This window comes from Chelmon rostratus, chromosome 15 (genome assembly GCF_017976325.1).
Source record: "Chelmon rostratus isolate fCheRos1 chromosome 15, fCheRos1.pri, whole genome shotgun sequence".
Taxonomy (NCBI): Eukaryota; Metazoa; Chordata; class Actinopteri; order Chaetodontiformes; family Chaetodontidae; genus Chelmon; species Chelmon rostratus.
The window spans coordinates 11115609-11133215 of record NC_055672.1 but is presented as its reverse complement, the minus strand read 5'-3'; the positions used below and the strand labels follow the sequence as shown (position 1 = coordinate 11133215).

The window sequence follows — 17607 nt, the reverse complement described above, 5'->3', positions numbered from 1 at the left end:
AAGCACAACATGGTCTTTTACTAACATTACTTTGCAACAGTCAATTACTTTGGATTTTCAAATGCTATGATGTGGCTGCTTGAGGCCATAACATACAGTGCAAGATTTTGTGCAGATGCACAATTTGCAGGTAAAATGACAAACTTTTTTTTGCATAAAGTCACCCCTTGGGTCTCAGGATATACAGACTCACAACATTAGCCTTTTGCATCTCCAGTCTGAGCTCAGTAGGTCCAGAAATAGAGGCTGCCCCTGGCCTTGATGGTCTGCTTTACTCCTGCTGTCTGTACTTTCTGCTGCACAGCGTTTTGCGTACAGCCTTATCAGTTGTCAGAATGCAGCCACCATGCAGACACCAAGCATCAACTGAGTGTGTGTCTGTCTCTTTGTCTGCGTTTATACAGGGCTAGTGGGATGTTTTTGTGTGACAGAAGTCCCAGCTAGTTTCACATTATTGTATTCATATCTCAAGACAGAGGATAAATCCATGTGGAGGAAGAAAGAGGTGAGTTCTGGTTTAATAAAATAAATGTATGGCTTTTTTCTGAATTTATGTGAGTCGAATTTGATATAATAAGTAACATAAAACACATTAAACACACCGGGCACACTGCCACGCTGATGAGCTTACCTTCTTCTTGTCTCTCATGGAGCTCTTGCCTCGCACCATGATTTTGCATCCCGTCTCTGCTTCCAACTGTTTGGCTGTGAGTCCCCGAGGGCCAAGAATTCTCCCCACGAAGTTATACTGCAGATGCACAAAGAGAAATAAACCGGTGAATATAGAGTGTGAGAGGTTATTGACTTATTTATTTATTGCTGATTTAAATTTCCTTTACATCAGGATGTCAAAAAGACTTGATTGGCGATTAAAATCTGTCAATAACAAGGGCTGAATTCAAATGGTCAAGTTCATTTTGAATTTGCTCAACATAGGACAACAGGCAGTATTGTGTAAACATGCACATCCACACAGAAAAATATAAACACAGATTCCACTATCCCTGAGCATCTAGGGAGCATGACATCAGCATCACGCCTATGCTGCCACAACTACACTCACCACACCAAATCTATCACATGACACTATCTGCCTTTCTAGGACAAAGAGAAGGCAGCTGCCCCTCAGCCATGGTCTCTCCTACAACAATGATAAAATAGCTGCTGTAGTTCAACTCGGACATTATAAAAAAAAAAAAAAAAAAAGAATAATTTAAGTGTTTTTGCAGTTTAATGTTTTTCTACCTGGCTTGATTTCCAGCCACAGTGGGGCTGGTTTGCCCCTTCTTTATCACCTCCACTAAATGTCAAAACTGTCCTAAATAGAAAACAGAAAATTAACTACATGAAATTAGACTAGGTGAGAATGGTGGGTGGGAAACAAAGGGAAAATTGAGTGGAGAGGATGTTGAGGGGGAGGTAAGTTGTGAGGTGAGGTAGCATACTTGACACAATTCTCTTATCAAGGCCCCCCTTTCACTGGTGTGTGGCTTTGGAGCTTTGTACCAAAAGGAAACGTATTTAACGGCGTAATCCTCTCCACTTGAAACTGGCTTCCGACGGGATAAAGGGAAAATGTGTCGAAATAATCCAGCACAATTTTCAGCCAAAATAAAAACAGAAGGAAAGGAGGAGAGATGGGGAAAGGGGGAGCACAATGACGCATAAAGAGGTAAACAAACCACCCGTTCAAACAGTGCGCACAGCGGCCGGTGGAGAGCATGACGGGTAAGAGACCTCTGACAAAAAATGGGATAAAAATGTCCAAACCTGAAACATTCAAATGATCATTGGCATAGTGGAGAGCTTTCCTGGACAATGAGAAGCACAACTCTTTGCCACTTGAATTGTTACAATGAGCCGTGATACTGCTGCATTAAATTCTTAAACGCAGTCACATCTGCTTACGCACTCCACCGCACCAACGCCTCTGTGAAATCCAAAAGGCCATCAGAGAAGTCACATTTAATTACAGAGGGATTACAAATTTAACGCGATGTTGGTGTATTTCCCCTGAACTACATAAACAAACACTAGTGAGGACAGTCAAAACCTCCAGGATGTTGTTTTCCTTGTCCCTGTCACTGGGCTTGCCTGCAACCATTGCCTGTCTGTCTCTGGCATGAAAGACACACCCTAAGATGCTAAAGTCCCTGCGGATGTTCATAGCATGCAGCTACACAGGCTTTATGCATGTGCTCCTCTGTCACAAGGCAACTGTCCGTTTGGTTAACTCGAATCAAGGAAACTGGTGGAGGGGCTATTTGTAAGAGTGTGTTTGCCTACTTAAGGATGTAGAGGCACCTGTCCTCGGAGGTCAGCCACCAGTGATGCACGGTGGCCTGTTTCCGACTCATACATACACACACATACACAGGCAAACACACAGCCTCAAGGAGCACAGGAGAGAGCTGTCTGTCTGTATCACAGTGCCCGTTGCAGACAAGGGTGAACCCCAAGCTCTGGGCATTATGTTGGTGCTGTGGTGCTCCTACACAGCACACATAAAGAGACATGGCCTGTAACCTATTACACAGAAACTACAGTGACAACGTCCTGCATTTTGTTATACAACCCACACTACTAGCAACTGCAGTACCATATCTGAAAAACGTTAGCTGTCGTTTGGCGCACACACAAAATACACACCTACAACGTGTAAAAAGCTTCTGTATTTATATGTAGGTTTCTGTGCACATGTATGACAATTGCCACCAACCTAACAGGCTACAATATCGGTCCAAATCCTGTCAGATTTACACACCATGAATATATTAAATACATACAGTAGATGAATTATAGAGCAAGCTCCAGATGTCAAATAGACAAGACAAGGGGAAAACGGTATATCTGATTCCAAGAGTGAGACTAGTTGGAATATCCTGAAATGTTACCGAAAGAACATTTAATATTTTATTCTCTGTCCTTCTTTCATTTTGTTGCTAGTACCCTCTTTCAGACAGTGGAAGGTGTTTCTCTATGGACAAGAATATGTTGATGACAATTGGATTTGACAGTGACCAGGGCCTGTTGGGGGAAAGCTGAGCGAAATAAAGAGAGAAAAGGTTAGGGAGATGATGACACAAGAGCAGAGGGGGAAAAAAGTCATAAATGTCTTGTTTTTCCAGAACTAGGGGAGAGCTAGATGAGAACAAGGAGGGTCAACACCGCCACCACATTCTCACAGTTTCCCCACTCTAGATGTGGAACTCAACTCCATCTGGTAGGGTACTCAGGGATAAAGGGTTGTGGTGGGCCACTCTATGTTTTTTGGGTGACGGCTGCTGTGCCAGTGTTAGATGTGATTTAATGATGACAGACGCATGTGCATGAACTCACACAAACATATGGGCGGGGGCTCGGTGCAGTGTAGGCGTTGTGTCTGGCCAAGCAGTTACCGCGAGTTTCACTCACATGCATCACTCAAAGTAAATTTAAATGCAAACACACATCAAATGGCTGTTTCTGCTTCAAGCATCTCACCACAATCTGGCAATGTAACAAGAACTAACACTATCTCATCTCAATAAAACCCTGCAATCAGAATTGTAATTTTATCGTAAATAAAAATGCCACAATCTTCTAAAGCTCGATGTTAACTGTAGTAGATGGCAGTCCTCTCTACTCTCTGGCTTCCTGCCCCATGTGCTGAGGGTTTGACATTCTTCTTGTGGATGTTGATATGCTGTTAGAAAAGGCGACCTCCATTTTAAGCCACAGGAATGTAGAGACAATGGAAAGCCAAGCGGGTGAGTTATCAGAAGGGTGCAGGGCCATTGAGCCTGCCAGGAACTCCTCTCAGTACAGCCAGAGGAGTAGGATGGATACAGTGCCCTCACTGCCAAATGCACTATCCGCTCTTCACCTCCTCTTGCTAAACTATCTAGCCTCCTCCGTACCTACTAAAAAAAGCTAGTTTTCATCTGCTCTATTCCTGCTATTACATCAATTCCACTGGCTCCCCAGACTAAGGTCTTTAAAAAGTCATGTCTGGGAAACACCATGGCTTGTTGGCTGTATTTCCAAAGCTCTGCACCCTCTATGGAATGTTGAAATTAAACAGGCTTTTAAATGTAGATTATTAATACAAATACAACAAGTGTCTTCCTTAATGGTGCCTGAATAGAAAAAGGAGTGTATAGATATATAGCATCTCTGTTACCACTCACTTACTTACACACACTACATGCATAAACTGTGTTTTGTTGACTCGGAAACTCCCAGCAGTCTCTTTTTCTCTTTGCTGCACTCTCTTATTTCCTCTGCTCATTTACAGCATTAGTAGATTAGAGACACTGGGACCCTTTGGTGGACAAACTCTTTTCCTCTCTCTGTTTCAGTCTCATTTTATCTCGGTTTTCTCAAAGTTTCACAAACAAACACACAAATACAGAGAGGCACATACAGTATATACAAACATAGTTTGTGCGCAAACACAGAAAGACAGACCGACACACACACACACACACACACACACACACACGCACACACACACACACACACACACACACACACACACACACACACACACACACACACACACACACACAGACAAAGCCCCCTTCAGGACAAGGGCTTACACTGACATTAAAGGGCCTTTGTTTAGCCCCAGTTATCACTACTCCACAGGCGGGTTATGTTGTGAGCATATCTACGTCTGCGCCACTGTGTGTTTTATGAGTGCGAGTGTGTGTGAAACCGCAATGTACTGTACGGAATGAACTCTTGCAGACACCCTCAGCACCCAGAGCTGACTGTCACATGGGTTTCTGTGCATGTGCATTGTGGTTTGTTTATGTGTGAACAACTGAGAAACAGCAGTTCTACCAACAATGCTCAGAGAAGCAGAACAATTGTGCCTTTGACGGCGTTTGTTTGTGGTGGTGGGGAGACAGGAAATGAGATCACGCTGAGGGCTCTGGCTGTGTGCGCGCAGAGCTTATCGAAGAGCAGGGCCAGGCCAGGAGGAGAATACCAATCACTTATTAGCCAGCCTTGAGGGGCTTATGGAAATGAGGAAACAGTTGATTCAGTGCAATGTATCAAAGCAAGGTGGAATCTGTTGTGGTTACAACCAGACACTGCCATCTCTCCTCATCTCCTCCCTCTTCCTCACACCCACTTGATTCTAACCTTCCTTACAAAGTATTATTGTGAAACAGCCCATACCAAAGTAATGGCTGACCATTATTACAGCAAAACTCACCTTTTCCTCATACCTAAGAAACCTTCCGTGTCATTACACTCCAAGTTACAGAATTTGGAGGCTTCACAGAGGGCACAGAGCTGAACGCTGCTATTGGCTGCCAAAACACCTCCCCTCTCCTTCCCCACCTCTTTTCAGTTTCTGGAAACTGAGCAAGCTTCCTCCTCTTACACAGGATCTTGCCTGTCTTCTTCTGCATATCTGCCATCCTACCATGGGTCTCTTACAGCACCAATCAATGCTTCTCTCTGACTACGCAACCTCCCAAGCCACTAGTCAGCTGCCTTTCATCACTCGTTCATCTTTGGGAGGGAATCTTCCATCATTCGATTAATCTATCTTAACCTTCGCTTTGCGTCCTGATCCCCACAACCCACACACATATTAGCTTATCTTTTCCACACAGTAAAAGGACAAGAGTGAGGGAAAATGGAGATGGAGAGCAGACAGGTGCCTAACCTACAGCAGTTTGCATGCTTGATCGACAGGAGGGACAGAGGAGGTGAGGCTGGGGCGATGAAGGAGTGAAAATTAGACTTAGATTCCAGTGGTGACATTTTCGCCTCAAAGCCCTATAGACTTCAAAGCTCTCTATTCAGCACATCCAGCATTTAGCGCCTAATCCATGGCTCCTTTGATAATTCTGTTTGGGTTTATTTTGGGGTTGCAGGCAGGGTGGAAATACAGAGGAGAAAAGACGGAGAGATGGAAAGCGTAAAGATTGATGTCGTCTGGAAGTTTGGAAGACGTGAGCGAAGGAAGCAGAGAGCAAAGTTTGTGAACTTTTAGATAAGCGAGCAGCAGACAGAGAAAAATATAATAAGCAGAAAGATCCTAAATAACATTAAGTCACACACCTCAATATTCATCTTAACTATTATTTAATAAGAGGTCAATAGAAGACTGCTCTTAGAGAGCTCAGAAAGATCTGGACTAATGCTAGCCATGCTTTGCTACTAGCCACCTGCAACCCTCTCACCCAGCAGAGGAAGTGAAGTGGTTTTTTACTATAGATTGAACACATCTGGCCAATACCAAATCCTTTTAGTAGAAAATTGTGTTAATTCAGGCAAAGCACTGATGTCACACTTGCATCAGCTATTCAGCCATCAGCTAATTTCACTCACGCTTCATCATCATTGGCTCCTACATGGGATGATTGGCAACCAAGTGACAGTAACAGTCAGTCAATCTTATTAGTCCTGGTATACAGAAAGGTATTAAGAACCTGAAAGTTGTGCCTATTACTCAGCTGGTTCAAAGTATTGATGCTTTGTGGTATTTCGGACCACACTAAGATTGTAGATGATAGTAATGATTGTTATTCAACTGTAAAATATCCTACTTCTGTACATGCTGTTTTAATAAGACAATGGGAGATATGTTAATACATTTATCCTGAGATAAATGTATTAACATATCTCCCAAATGTCTGGATGCGATGAATGAATATTATCATTAATATTGCACACTGTATATCATAATGTCATTCCTTTTAAACTCAAAAACACTGATAATGGTCTCAAAAATCTATACAAAATATAAGGCAAACCTCATCCTTTGTGCAGCCTTTGATGCCTGTGTGGTCAACCTGCTTCCTTTGTCCTTCATTCTCTGTTTTCACCTCTGCTTCTCAACAACTGCAGACATGAACAGGCCAAGAGAGTACTAAACACCATCCACTTACAGTATACAAGCACAAGTTGGTAATAAGCAAGCAATCACGGGCATTAGTGCAGTTATAAATACACATCTAACAGCTTACACTGTTGCCCTTCGTCATGTTAACTGACTACAACAAATAGAGATCTCTGTTTAAATTATCATTGTAATTACCCTCCTCATCAAATAGCTAACTAGAAAACCATCCGTTCATCAAATTATCATCATCATGCATGGCTGGCTAGCTAGAGATATCAAAATCCTCCACTCTGCTGCTCTATCAGTGAGGTGAGGTGAGGTATGGGGCAGTACATTTCCAGGACTGGTAATGACTTAAGGGGGTCAGAAGGATATCAGGAGCCGGCGTGATAAGTGATGACACCCTCATGGGAACAAGCTTAATGACTTTCTCTGTGCAGAGAACTGGCTGGTTTGGTCAGGGCAATTTTACTGCAGTGAAACAGAAAGGTCCAGGACACCCTGTCAGCTCAAATCACCAGAGCCTCTTTTTTGGTATCTCAAATTTGTGCACTGCAGTCGAACTGAATCACTGAAGCGAATTTTTCCACCTGCTCAAAAACCTGACAAAGCAAACGCGCATGTATACACACATGCACGCACACATGCACGCACACACAGCATGTTGTGGTTAAAAAATGTTTCTAGACAATTTGAGAGTTGGGCATTATTCACAGTAGGATTCACTGAAAGGCAAACTAAATTTAATCCCAATTGTTAGCACTGCATCAGTGTTAGTAGTTCATGATTCATGAGTACTAATGTAATATTTGAGAAAATATTTAATATTAGTTTATAGCATTCATGTTTTATTCTGTAGAGAATTTAGTTCAGCAATCTGTCAGCACTGAGGGCTTACAGTCATTTAAAGTTTAAAAATTGTGAGACACAGCAAAGTTGATGAGAACCTTTCTAGCTTTAACACACTGAACAACAACAAAAAATACCAATCTCTTGTCTCAGACAGCTGAGTACAGAACCTATGCAAAACGCATTTGCAGTGTTCAACTGGATTCATTAGCCTTCAAAACACAGACCAATAACCAAAAAATATAGACTTCCAAGGAGATCAAAAATCTGTTCCTCTGAGGATTTTTATTTTACAGATGACAGGTGAAGCGGAAGAAGGGAAGTTGCCAATGGGGGTTAAAAGGCTTCATTTACTAAGTTAAATAACCTAAAGTACCAATGGCAAACCCCTAAACACCGGACAAACTAATGCCACACAAACACTAACCGCAGAGCTGTATTGCACCACTGTTTTCATAGACCTATGTATATAACTGATCACTCTCTTCTCTCAGGCCTCTTCTAGCTGGTGAGAGGAGTTCAGACAGTTCTGTTTAGCAGTTGCTCAACCGCTTACGTCTAACTGAGGGTCCCATTTCATAGAGTCAGCATGGCAAAGGTGGAGTCTGTGTGTGCATGTGTGTTATCACTCCACTTCTTACTACGCAGCGTAGGGCTGGGCAATCATTTCTATTTTCATATTGTCCAATTGTGGTTATTCAAGATCCAATCCCCAGGGGGGTGCGGAGTAGTGGTGGGTGGGGGCAGTTACGTCACAGCATGCCAGTGAAATGCCAGTATGGATGACTTAGTCTTAGTGTCAAAGTAAAAACCTAACATCTCGTATTTTGGGGACATTGTGGGTTTTACCCTGTTACCGAAGTAGAGCCTAAGTATATTACACAGCCTGCAAGCACATGACTCTGAAAGCCATTATATGGCATTTATAAAAGAGTGTGAGCATTTTATTTAAAATATCTAAACATAAAAGTCCCCCTAATAGTAATCTCTCCTTTATTCAAACAAAAGGCTCCCTTTAAAAAGTCTCTGTGTCTGCGTGCTCGGTGCGACAACATCACAGCATTACATTCTGCTTAACATTATTATCTTATTTTTAATATCACAATCCAAACCATATCCATAGCAGTAGCTACTCTTATGGAATGCAGAGAAAGATTTTGGTGAACAAGCAAATGGAGAACAGAGTTGCAGGGTGTCAAATCCATGGAAGAGAGATGGCAAACCGGTTTGTAATTAAGGATTTCAAATTCACTCGTCATTCATGCTGATGAATGGGGCTCAGCGGGTGGACATGCCGTTCCACCACAGACTTCTCTAAATGCACAGTAGGGTGCAGATTCTAGAGATTATCTTCGTTCTGGTAGTAATTTAGGTAAAAATCACCATAATATCGGCATAGGAAAAAACAATTGACAATCATCCCTTCAGTCATCAGTATACAATCCAATTACCAATCGGCACAAGACTAACCCAGTGACCTGCCAACAAGCTACTAGTTGGCAAATACAAATACACAGGGAATAAAGTGGAGACAGAGACAAACTTAAAAGACATGTCACCCATCCTATCAGATGCCTGAAGGTCAACGGAAATGACATGCTGAGCTGTCAGTCAGCTGCCTATCAATGTGTGTGTGAGCGTGTGCTCGGGAGAAAAGCAGAGCCACAGATAGCATTTAATTGAAGGTTGAAGTTATCAGATAGCCTGCGACTCAGCTGTCAGTCAAGATGCAGTCACCACGGTGACGCTTCACAGCACTCTGCACCACTGACGACATCAGGAAATGGCTGACTTTGAAGAACGGTGAGGGAACGACGGGTAGACACACACACGCATGCACGCACGCGGACAGAATGATAGAGACGCGGGCCTAACGCACAAACTCGTTTACAGACAGATGTGGGGCACGCTGGCAAGCGCACACACACACAGGCCAGAAGAGGGACACACTTAAGGGAATTAGAGTAGAAGCATGCTGGCAAGGCAAGTTATTTTGGTAGAATTGACATGCTGCACGGCATCCAGGCACCAGGACAATCTAATTATCTACTGGTGAAACAAGAGCAGGGGACACGTAGGAGAGACAAAGAAAGCCCCATCGAGTGAGTGTGACCTCGGCATAAGGATATGGCGGGTAAAGGTAAGTGGGAGTTATGTTTTTAAATTAAACTGGAAACAGAGACGAAGGCAAGTGGATGGCAGGTGTCCCAAAATGACAAGAGAACTCTGAAAAGAAAGAAAAGATGGGGAAATAGTATGAACGATGACAAATCTTCCACGGCAGGTGAGCTGGTGCCAAGAGCACAAAACAGAGACTTGGACCATCATTCCCTGCTTTCTTGGGAGAACCTAGAATTGCATCAGCGAGACACACGTACACACACAAGCACACACACACATATGCATATGCTGTTTCGATGGAGGGAATCTGGGAAATCAGACGGAAATGTGAAGAGGGGGGAAAATATTCCCCAGTCTAATAATCATCATTACAGTTTCCTCTCCTTTTAGCAGTGGGCAGATGGGGATAGGAAGTGACATTTTTCTTCCCTTCCTTCATCATTTCTTTCCTCTCTTCCTTTTCAAATTGACATCATATCCGCTCTTACCACACTACTAAATGATTCTACTCTTCATCTTCCTTGAAAACACTAACTGGATATAGCGATACTGTGTTTAGACAACAATTCTGAAACTACAGAGTCCCAAGAGAAGCTCAGTTTTACATGGAAGTCAGTTGAATACACAGTAACACTATCTGTCACTGTTCGCTGTTCAAATAATGAAATCCAAAATTTTATTCCCTCTCTTTCCACCCCTACTAGCTAAAAATTGTAAAGGGCAGTAAGAGCAGCAGTGAAAACAACGCAGTATAAGCAGAAGGATTGCCTGCATCCCTTATTACAAGTTAGACGGGTAGCATTCAAATACTTTTCACTTTCAATGTTGGAAAAAGGTCAGCATAATCTTAAAATGTATTTGATGTACATGTAATTGTGGATGTAATGGCCAGTATTGTTGTGCTCTCTTAAACACCTGGACAACAGCTGGCCGACCCAGACAAATATCTTTTGTTATTACCAGTTTAACAGTTTTTGCGCATTAATCCTGTGTACTTTCTGAAAACAGGAGAGGCAGGAATATAAAAAATAATTTCATTTAGACCTGCTGCTGATTTCCCCTGGTTCCGATCATCACATCTATATAAATCAAAGCTATCTGGCATTTTCCTGTTTTTCTGCAGACTTAATGACCACACTTGGCGGAGGGGGTGTGCATGTGTGTACCGAAATAGAGTGAAAAAATGTCCAAGTGAAATATTTGCCTTTTCTGCAGCACCATGAATGTGTATTCGTCTCTACTTGCACATCCTTGTGTGCATGTTAGTGCGTGTATAAATTTGTCTGCTAAGGTCATCAGTGAGTCATCTCAGCCACCAGGGGGAAGCCTAATTAATTTAGTAGCTTTCTCGACAGCTCGTAAACACAATACTGAGTTACAGCCCTGCTCTGCGGAGAGCAGCATAGCAAATCGAGCAAAGGGAACACAGGGGTCATCTTAGGATGCCACACTTTTAAATAGTTTGTGTGTGTCTGTGCTAGACAGTGATTCCATTCCTGTTTTTAAAGTCATAGGTGGCAACCACTGTTGCACACGTTTTAACAGACCTCCCACACTCTCACCCTCTAAATAGCCACTCGTTTGTTGCCATTTACAAGGTTAGCACAAAACACACAGACACAGACACACACACACACAGACACAGACACACACACACACAGACACACATTAGTAAAAAAAAAAAAGCATAACCGCGGGGTATGTCCCAACAAAAAGGTTAAGGTTTTGGCCATCTTTAAATAGCATACTCAGACAATAGATAATGTCACTAAGTAGGACAGGCCATTTAAAATAAAACTAAATAAACACAGTAATTCGTTGACCAATGAAATTCTGAGCAAACAACAGCATCTGCATAAAAATAAAAATAAAGCAACTAGAACACAAAAGCAGCACCAAGAGCAAATTTGATTCTCAAAACAAATTAGGGGACAGTCCAAGGTCCCTAAGTCCTGTCGCTAGGGACGAAAGGTGAAAGACTGGGTTGGGGTTGGTTGATTTAGCTTGAGAGCTCAGAGACTTGGTCTGGTCTGAGGGTCAGCTGGAGCTAAGCTGATCCGAGCCAGTCCCCTGGCACCCTTTATCAATTCTGTCAGGAGGAAAATGCAATCCACGCCTGGCTAGGCCTTGGCCTGCTCAACAGTGTCTTTTATCCTTCGTCACCTCCTTCCATTCATTTCCTCACTGCAAGCTGCTGGGATTACGAAGAGAAATGTTGCTCCACAAGACGTGACACAACCATTCATGTGTGTGCCAAAGATTACCATGAGGACAGGAAGGTGGTTGACTGACTGTGGCCACAACTTTATATACACACAGATGCACACACGCATGCGCACACACATTACAGGGCTGTACATATGGTAGACACATAGTACACACAAACACCCCTGACATTATTCAGACAAGACTTTTACTGACTCGCCTCTTCAGTGTTGCCACCAGCCTCCTCATCTCAACCAGCATGATTTCCCAGCTGTGTGTGTGTGTATGTGTGTGCGCATGTAAATGCACACACACAAGTCGTTCCATCTGATAAAAGCCATCTATGCCACCGCCCTAACCAATTCAAGTGATAAGTCCAAAAGATTTCCATCTTCTTTAACTGAATATTTATGGAAGTGCAGTTTACTTTTCATGACACTCCTCCTCTCAATCCCCTCCTTCATCCCCTCTCAGCACTAATCTACCACTGAGTTGGCCCATAAACACCCCAGCATGCCATATTTTCCTGACACCGGGACAAATTTAGACAGTCACCTGATAAAGCTCTAACTGTGGTTTATTAACGACTTGGAACATTTTATGAGTCCAGCAACTATCGTTTAACAAATGAACTAAACAGAACTATGAGTGGAGTGCATGAGGAAAGCACAGACGAGCGAGACTGTGCAACAGAAAAAAAGAGAGAGAGAAACAACAGGTATGTCCTCAGCACTGAGAGAGAGAAGTATTGGCAGCTGTCAGTCCAGTGATGACACCACAAAGATGAAGGCCTAAAGCAAGAGGATTTGTGGATGTGCATGCCCACAGACTTAAGAATTCTGACTGTATTACAGCTGTTGATCTAAACATTTTGCAGGAAAAAGTTCTTATTTGAAGAAGAATAAGCAAACAGCATATTCCCATTAGCCTTCTATCTCATCGATTTTATGTACTTCAGTTATTTTCTTTATTGTATTTTATGTATTTTTTATTGTTTCTCAAGACACTATTCTTACTTTTTGTTCCAGTGTAAATATCAGTCATAAAGTAATTAAGACAAATGCAGTAATATTATTGCCACTGTGATACAGCTGCTATAGTGTGAGATGTGTGGGCCAGCTACTTACATCAGGGTACTCTTTGACAGGCACAAACAGTTTTTCCTGCAGGTGGACAATGGGTCCAATAGGCTCAGGCAGCTCCAGAGGGTGTCTGTCCACAAGGCCATTCACTGTGTCGCTGTACATGTCTTTACGCACTCTGTTGATCTCTGAAAAAGAAAAACATGTACACTGTGGTGAGCAATTGAATAACAAAAGTACGACCGAACATTTATTTTACTCTGTATTTGATATATCACTGTCATATTGATTTTGCCTTCTGGGCAAAGGCCTAATGTAGCATATAAATCTTTGCTGGTAAAAAGAAAAGAAAAACAACAGAAATCTGTCAATTGCCTTGAGTATTGTTTGTCATTTATAGATAAACAATTGTGCAAGTTTGTATTCCAAGAGTACACAAAATCATTATTATAGCGTGTGAGTGTAAAAACATATGAGAGCTGAGCATGGATGCTTCTTAATACCTGCAGGAAATAGCCATTTTTCAGAACAAATGGCTCTGACTAAAAACAGTAAATGTGTGCTCATGTGCAAGTTATTTTGTATGCCAGAGACAAAAGTTAAGTGCTGCATTATTTAAGGGTTAGGGCCACCATCTTTCCTTCCTGCCTGATACTCCCCAGTGACTGTTGTCTAATAGAGTAGCCTGTACAAGCAGCTGGGCAGGTGGGGAGGAGAGATGCGGAGAATCGCTCAGGCTCAGGTACATGCCTTCAGATCTGATCCCTCTGTCAGATAAAACTAATGGACCTCCCTCTCTCTCACACGCACGCACGCGCACACACACACACACACACACACACACACACACACACACACACACACACACACACACACACACACACACACACACACACACACACACACACACACACACACACACACACACACACAGTCTCGCCCCATTTTGACTGCCTCTGTAGCTCACAAAAATTCACACAAACTAAAGCTTTGCTATGCAGGTTGAGGGAAAAATAAGGCATTCATTCATCCTGCCCCATGCTGTGTGTCTGTGTGTATATACAGTATGTGTAAGAGTCCCACAGTTGAATAAGGACAGACGACTGCAGTACCTGTTAATAGGGGACACACACCTGTCGCACATTCGAACTTCCCATGTTTACCCTCACTACAAACAGTCTGAACCAAAATGTTAACCTGCAGTTAGTCGTAGAAAAGACGTGATTCAAAAAGACGCACCCATAACAACGTGTTTCTAAGTTTGAGTGTGAAAGAAAATGGTAGGGCTTGTAAGGCCTCAAGGAATGATGTGTGTGGGGTGGAGTGGAGGAAGGTGTTAGGCACCATTTCCATCTCTAATGAGACTTTCAAGCAGTTGGGAGCTCTATATTAAACTCCAGCTGGGGAACCTGACACTCAGCCCTCAGTAGAGCATAGCTGACCTCTAAGCCTTAACCTTATGCTGAAGTAAAATTAGCAGGTGGGTCAAACTTCCATAGTTAGGTTTCATTATATTTCTTTTCTTTGTTTCAAGTTAGAATAATTGTACACTTTTACAAATAAAAAAGAGGGAAAAAATAAGACACTTTTATTTAGCCATGGAATCAGTTTATGGGGATTTCCTACTGATCATAAAACGTTTTCTCTGGATACTTTCGATGACAGACTGACAAATGTATGATTGATGGGCTCACGGACACTGACAAGGATACAAATCAACATCTGGCCGGCAGCTGTGTGAACAACACCTAAGGGACAGATCTGAACCATACAAACAAGGCAGGAGACTCAGTGCAGACCAACTCCTTTGCAAACAACATGACCTCAGCACTCTGTTGTCCACACACTCCCAGTCCTCCCTGAAGATGTAGTCATCCTCTCGGCATCTAACCTAGAGGACAGATGACATCAGTCCGAACCGACACCAGCGGCTTCAGGCCACATCTAAGCTGTGTGTATGAACGGAGGGGCTTGGCAGTGACACATCCCACAGGGAGGAGATCAGGTCAGCAAAGCACAAGGAGTAATGCGAATATGAAAAACAGAACAGTTATAAAAAAATGATTGTGTGTTGTGTGTCCAAAAGAACCATCAAGTCCATAAAACTTGATGGCATGATAGAACACGACTGTCTAGTGGTTAAAGAGACATTATTTTAATCACATAGTCATAAATCCAATCTCTGTAACTGGTTGATGGGTATGCAAATCCATCCACAGCTTGATCACTTATAGCATATCTGGGAAAGAAGATCACTATTAAATGAAATGCTCCCACTTACTATAAATCTCAGAACCTTACTTGCTGCGTCTCTCTTCGAGCTAACATTAATAAACACAGAAGAGCTATTTAACAGACCACTGGTGGATTAAGCATGTGTGTAGGAACCATCAATGGATGGGTAAAAAGGAGCCAATGTTCTGTAGGTTAGAAAATCGGGTCTCTGCATATAGCTTAGAGCAAAAGCAAATGTACAGTATGCTATTTGCGTGCAAGAACATGCATGCTTCAGAAAACAAGGGAAAATAAAAAGAAGAAGTGTGCATACGTGACAATGCTGCCCTACAACCACCAGAAGCACCCCTCCTCCTTCTAATTTCCTCTTGCTGAAATGCCACATTAACATAAGGGGGCCGTGCTGGGCCATCGGTGGAGACGTGCAGCATTTGACAACCTCTAATTTCAACGCAGCAAGTCTTTTCTGAAGCGCTGTGCTCACCTAAAAATTACCCCCTGCCTTGCGCGACCGACAAGATCATTTGTCTAGCTGTCCACCCCGGAAGAAAAGGCTGATTTTGTAAGAAAGACACAGAGAAAGGAGACTGCTATCTTGGAGAGAACAGACAAAAGAGGAAAAAGAAATGAATCGGCTGGAGCAAAAGAAGGGCATGCTATCGAATGAGAACTTTTCTTGAACTTTGGCATTAGATGGCAAAAATCTGGAGTATGTACGTGTTTAACAGCTAAATGAGGAGCAGGAACAGATCCCCTGTTACTCCCCTTCAGGCATCTCTCAGCTCAGTGTGTGTCATCTACAGCCTGACTCAGCAAACCACACACATAAACAGCACTTTCTGTCAGAGCTGTCTATTTACCTGTGGGGGGTGGCTGCACACACACACAGACACAGGAAAAGATCGTAATATCTCTATTCAGTGATTTTCCCAGACATCTATCAGGAAGAAATCAACCTTGAGAGTAGTTATAGAGGGCAGAGTGAAAGGTTTGAAGTGACAAAGACAGAAGAAAGAGGAAATATTATAACCACAGTGCTGAGCAAGCAGAGTTCAGTTGTGTTCTTCTGGACTTGAACTGCTCTTTTCTGCCTCAATCTTAAGTTAAGACACATTTCATTTTATCCTTTTTTTTGTTTCTCTCAATGTCTGCCCTATCTTCGAAAATCTGCAGCGACAAAAGAAAATGTCACAGGCTGCGGCTATGGATCCATCTGCCCTTTGTAAGCTCAAGTAAAGAGACAGTTTCTCCTCATCCTTTTTGGTGATATTGGCAATGGCGAGATATGAGAACCAAAAGGGATGGATGTGGGAGGGGAGAATGGCAGGTGGAGGGGCTTGAGAGGCAGTTGACTAAGGAGCATGGGAGAGGGAGTTGCTGCAAGTTGACAGCTAAGAATTAAATGTGGTGTGGTAGGTCAATGTTATTAAAGGTCGACAGTAGTTCTTCCTCAATCTTTCAATCGCTTTTTACCTTTTATCAAACATCACAAGAGTTTTATACTTAGGTCAGAAGGTAAAGGCTGTATCTCCATGACAACTGACCAAAACAATTTGCAGAGGAAGACCGGGATGCTCCTGAAAACTCTAAAAAGCTATCAAGTGTGGACCTTAAGCAAGTTTTTGGGTCAAACATTAGAAGATGACTAAAAGATAGCCCTAAGATATAAACCCATTAATGACTGCAGATTTCAAGCAATTAATGGTCTCAACAATGTTTTGATTTAATCAGAATGGTGATAGAGTGACTGTAGCCAAATAGCTACAATAGCATTATAAAATTAAATTTACTGATAAGCAATATGAAATGTGTTGACATCGTGTAAGGAGGCATAAAAGCAGCAGGTCGCAAAGTTTCTTCAATTAGCCCTTAGGCTCAGCTCCTGCTATTGCCATGATTGCTTCTTTAGCAGGCACACTATCCCTGCCATATCAGCAGTCAAAGCAGCACTGAGTGGCATATGGTCAGATATTTACCCACACAGACATTACCCCCTTGATAAGGCAAAAGCAGAACTAGGCCTTGGCTGGAGAGCATAAGATAGAAGGGACAGAGAAAAACAAAATTAAATGTATCTACTCATCAGAATGAGTGATATTTGAAAGAGTCGGCCAGTGTGAACTCAGCACCATGGGATAGGAAATTTTCTCATTTATTTACCCAGCCTGACGCCGAAAACATGATGACATAGAAGCAGCATTGGCAGAATCAAGGGAGGCAGTTCAGAAGAGGACGAGATGGGAATAGGGAATGCTTAAAACAAAAGAA

The 17607-nt window shown here is 42.6% G+C and overlaps 1 protein-coding gene across 5 annotated transcripts in view; it reads right to left on the bottom strand.

Moving 5' to 3' along the window:
* The window catches only part of qkia (QKI, KH domain containing, RNA binding a), a 77885-nt gene that overhangs the window by 36841 nt on the left and 23437 nt on the right, over window positions 1-17607 (bottom strand). For all 5 annotated transcript variants that reach the window (XM_041953401.1, XM_041953405.1, XM_041953400.1 and 2 more), the window contains exons 2-3: window positions 13150-13292; window positions 632-748 (exon numbers count right to left, since the gene is read on the bottom strand). In XM_041953401.1, the coding sequence (XP_041809335.1) occupies window positions 632-748; window positions 13150-13292 (260 nt within the window). The remainder of the gene's footprint in view (window positions 1-631; window positions 749-13149; window positions 13293-17607) is intronic.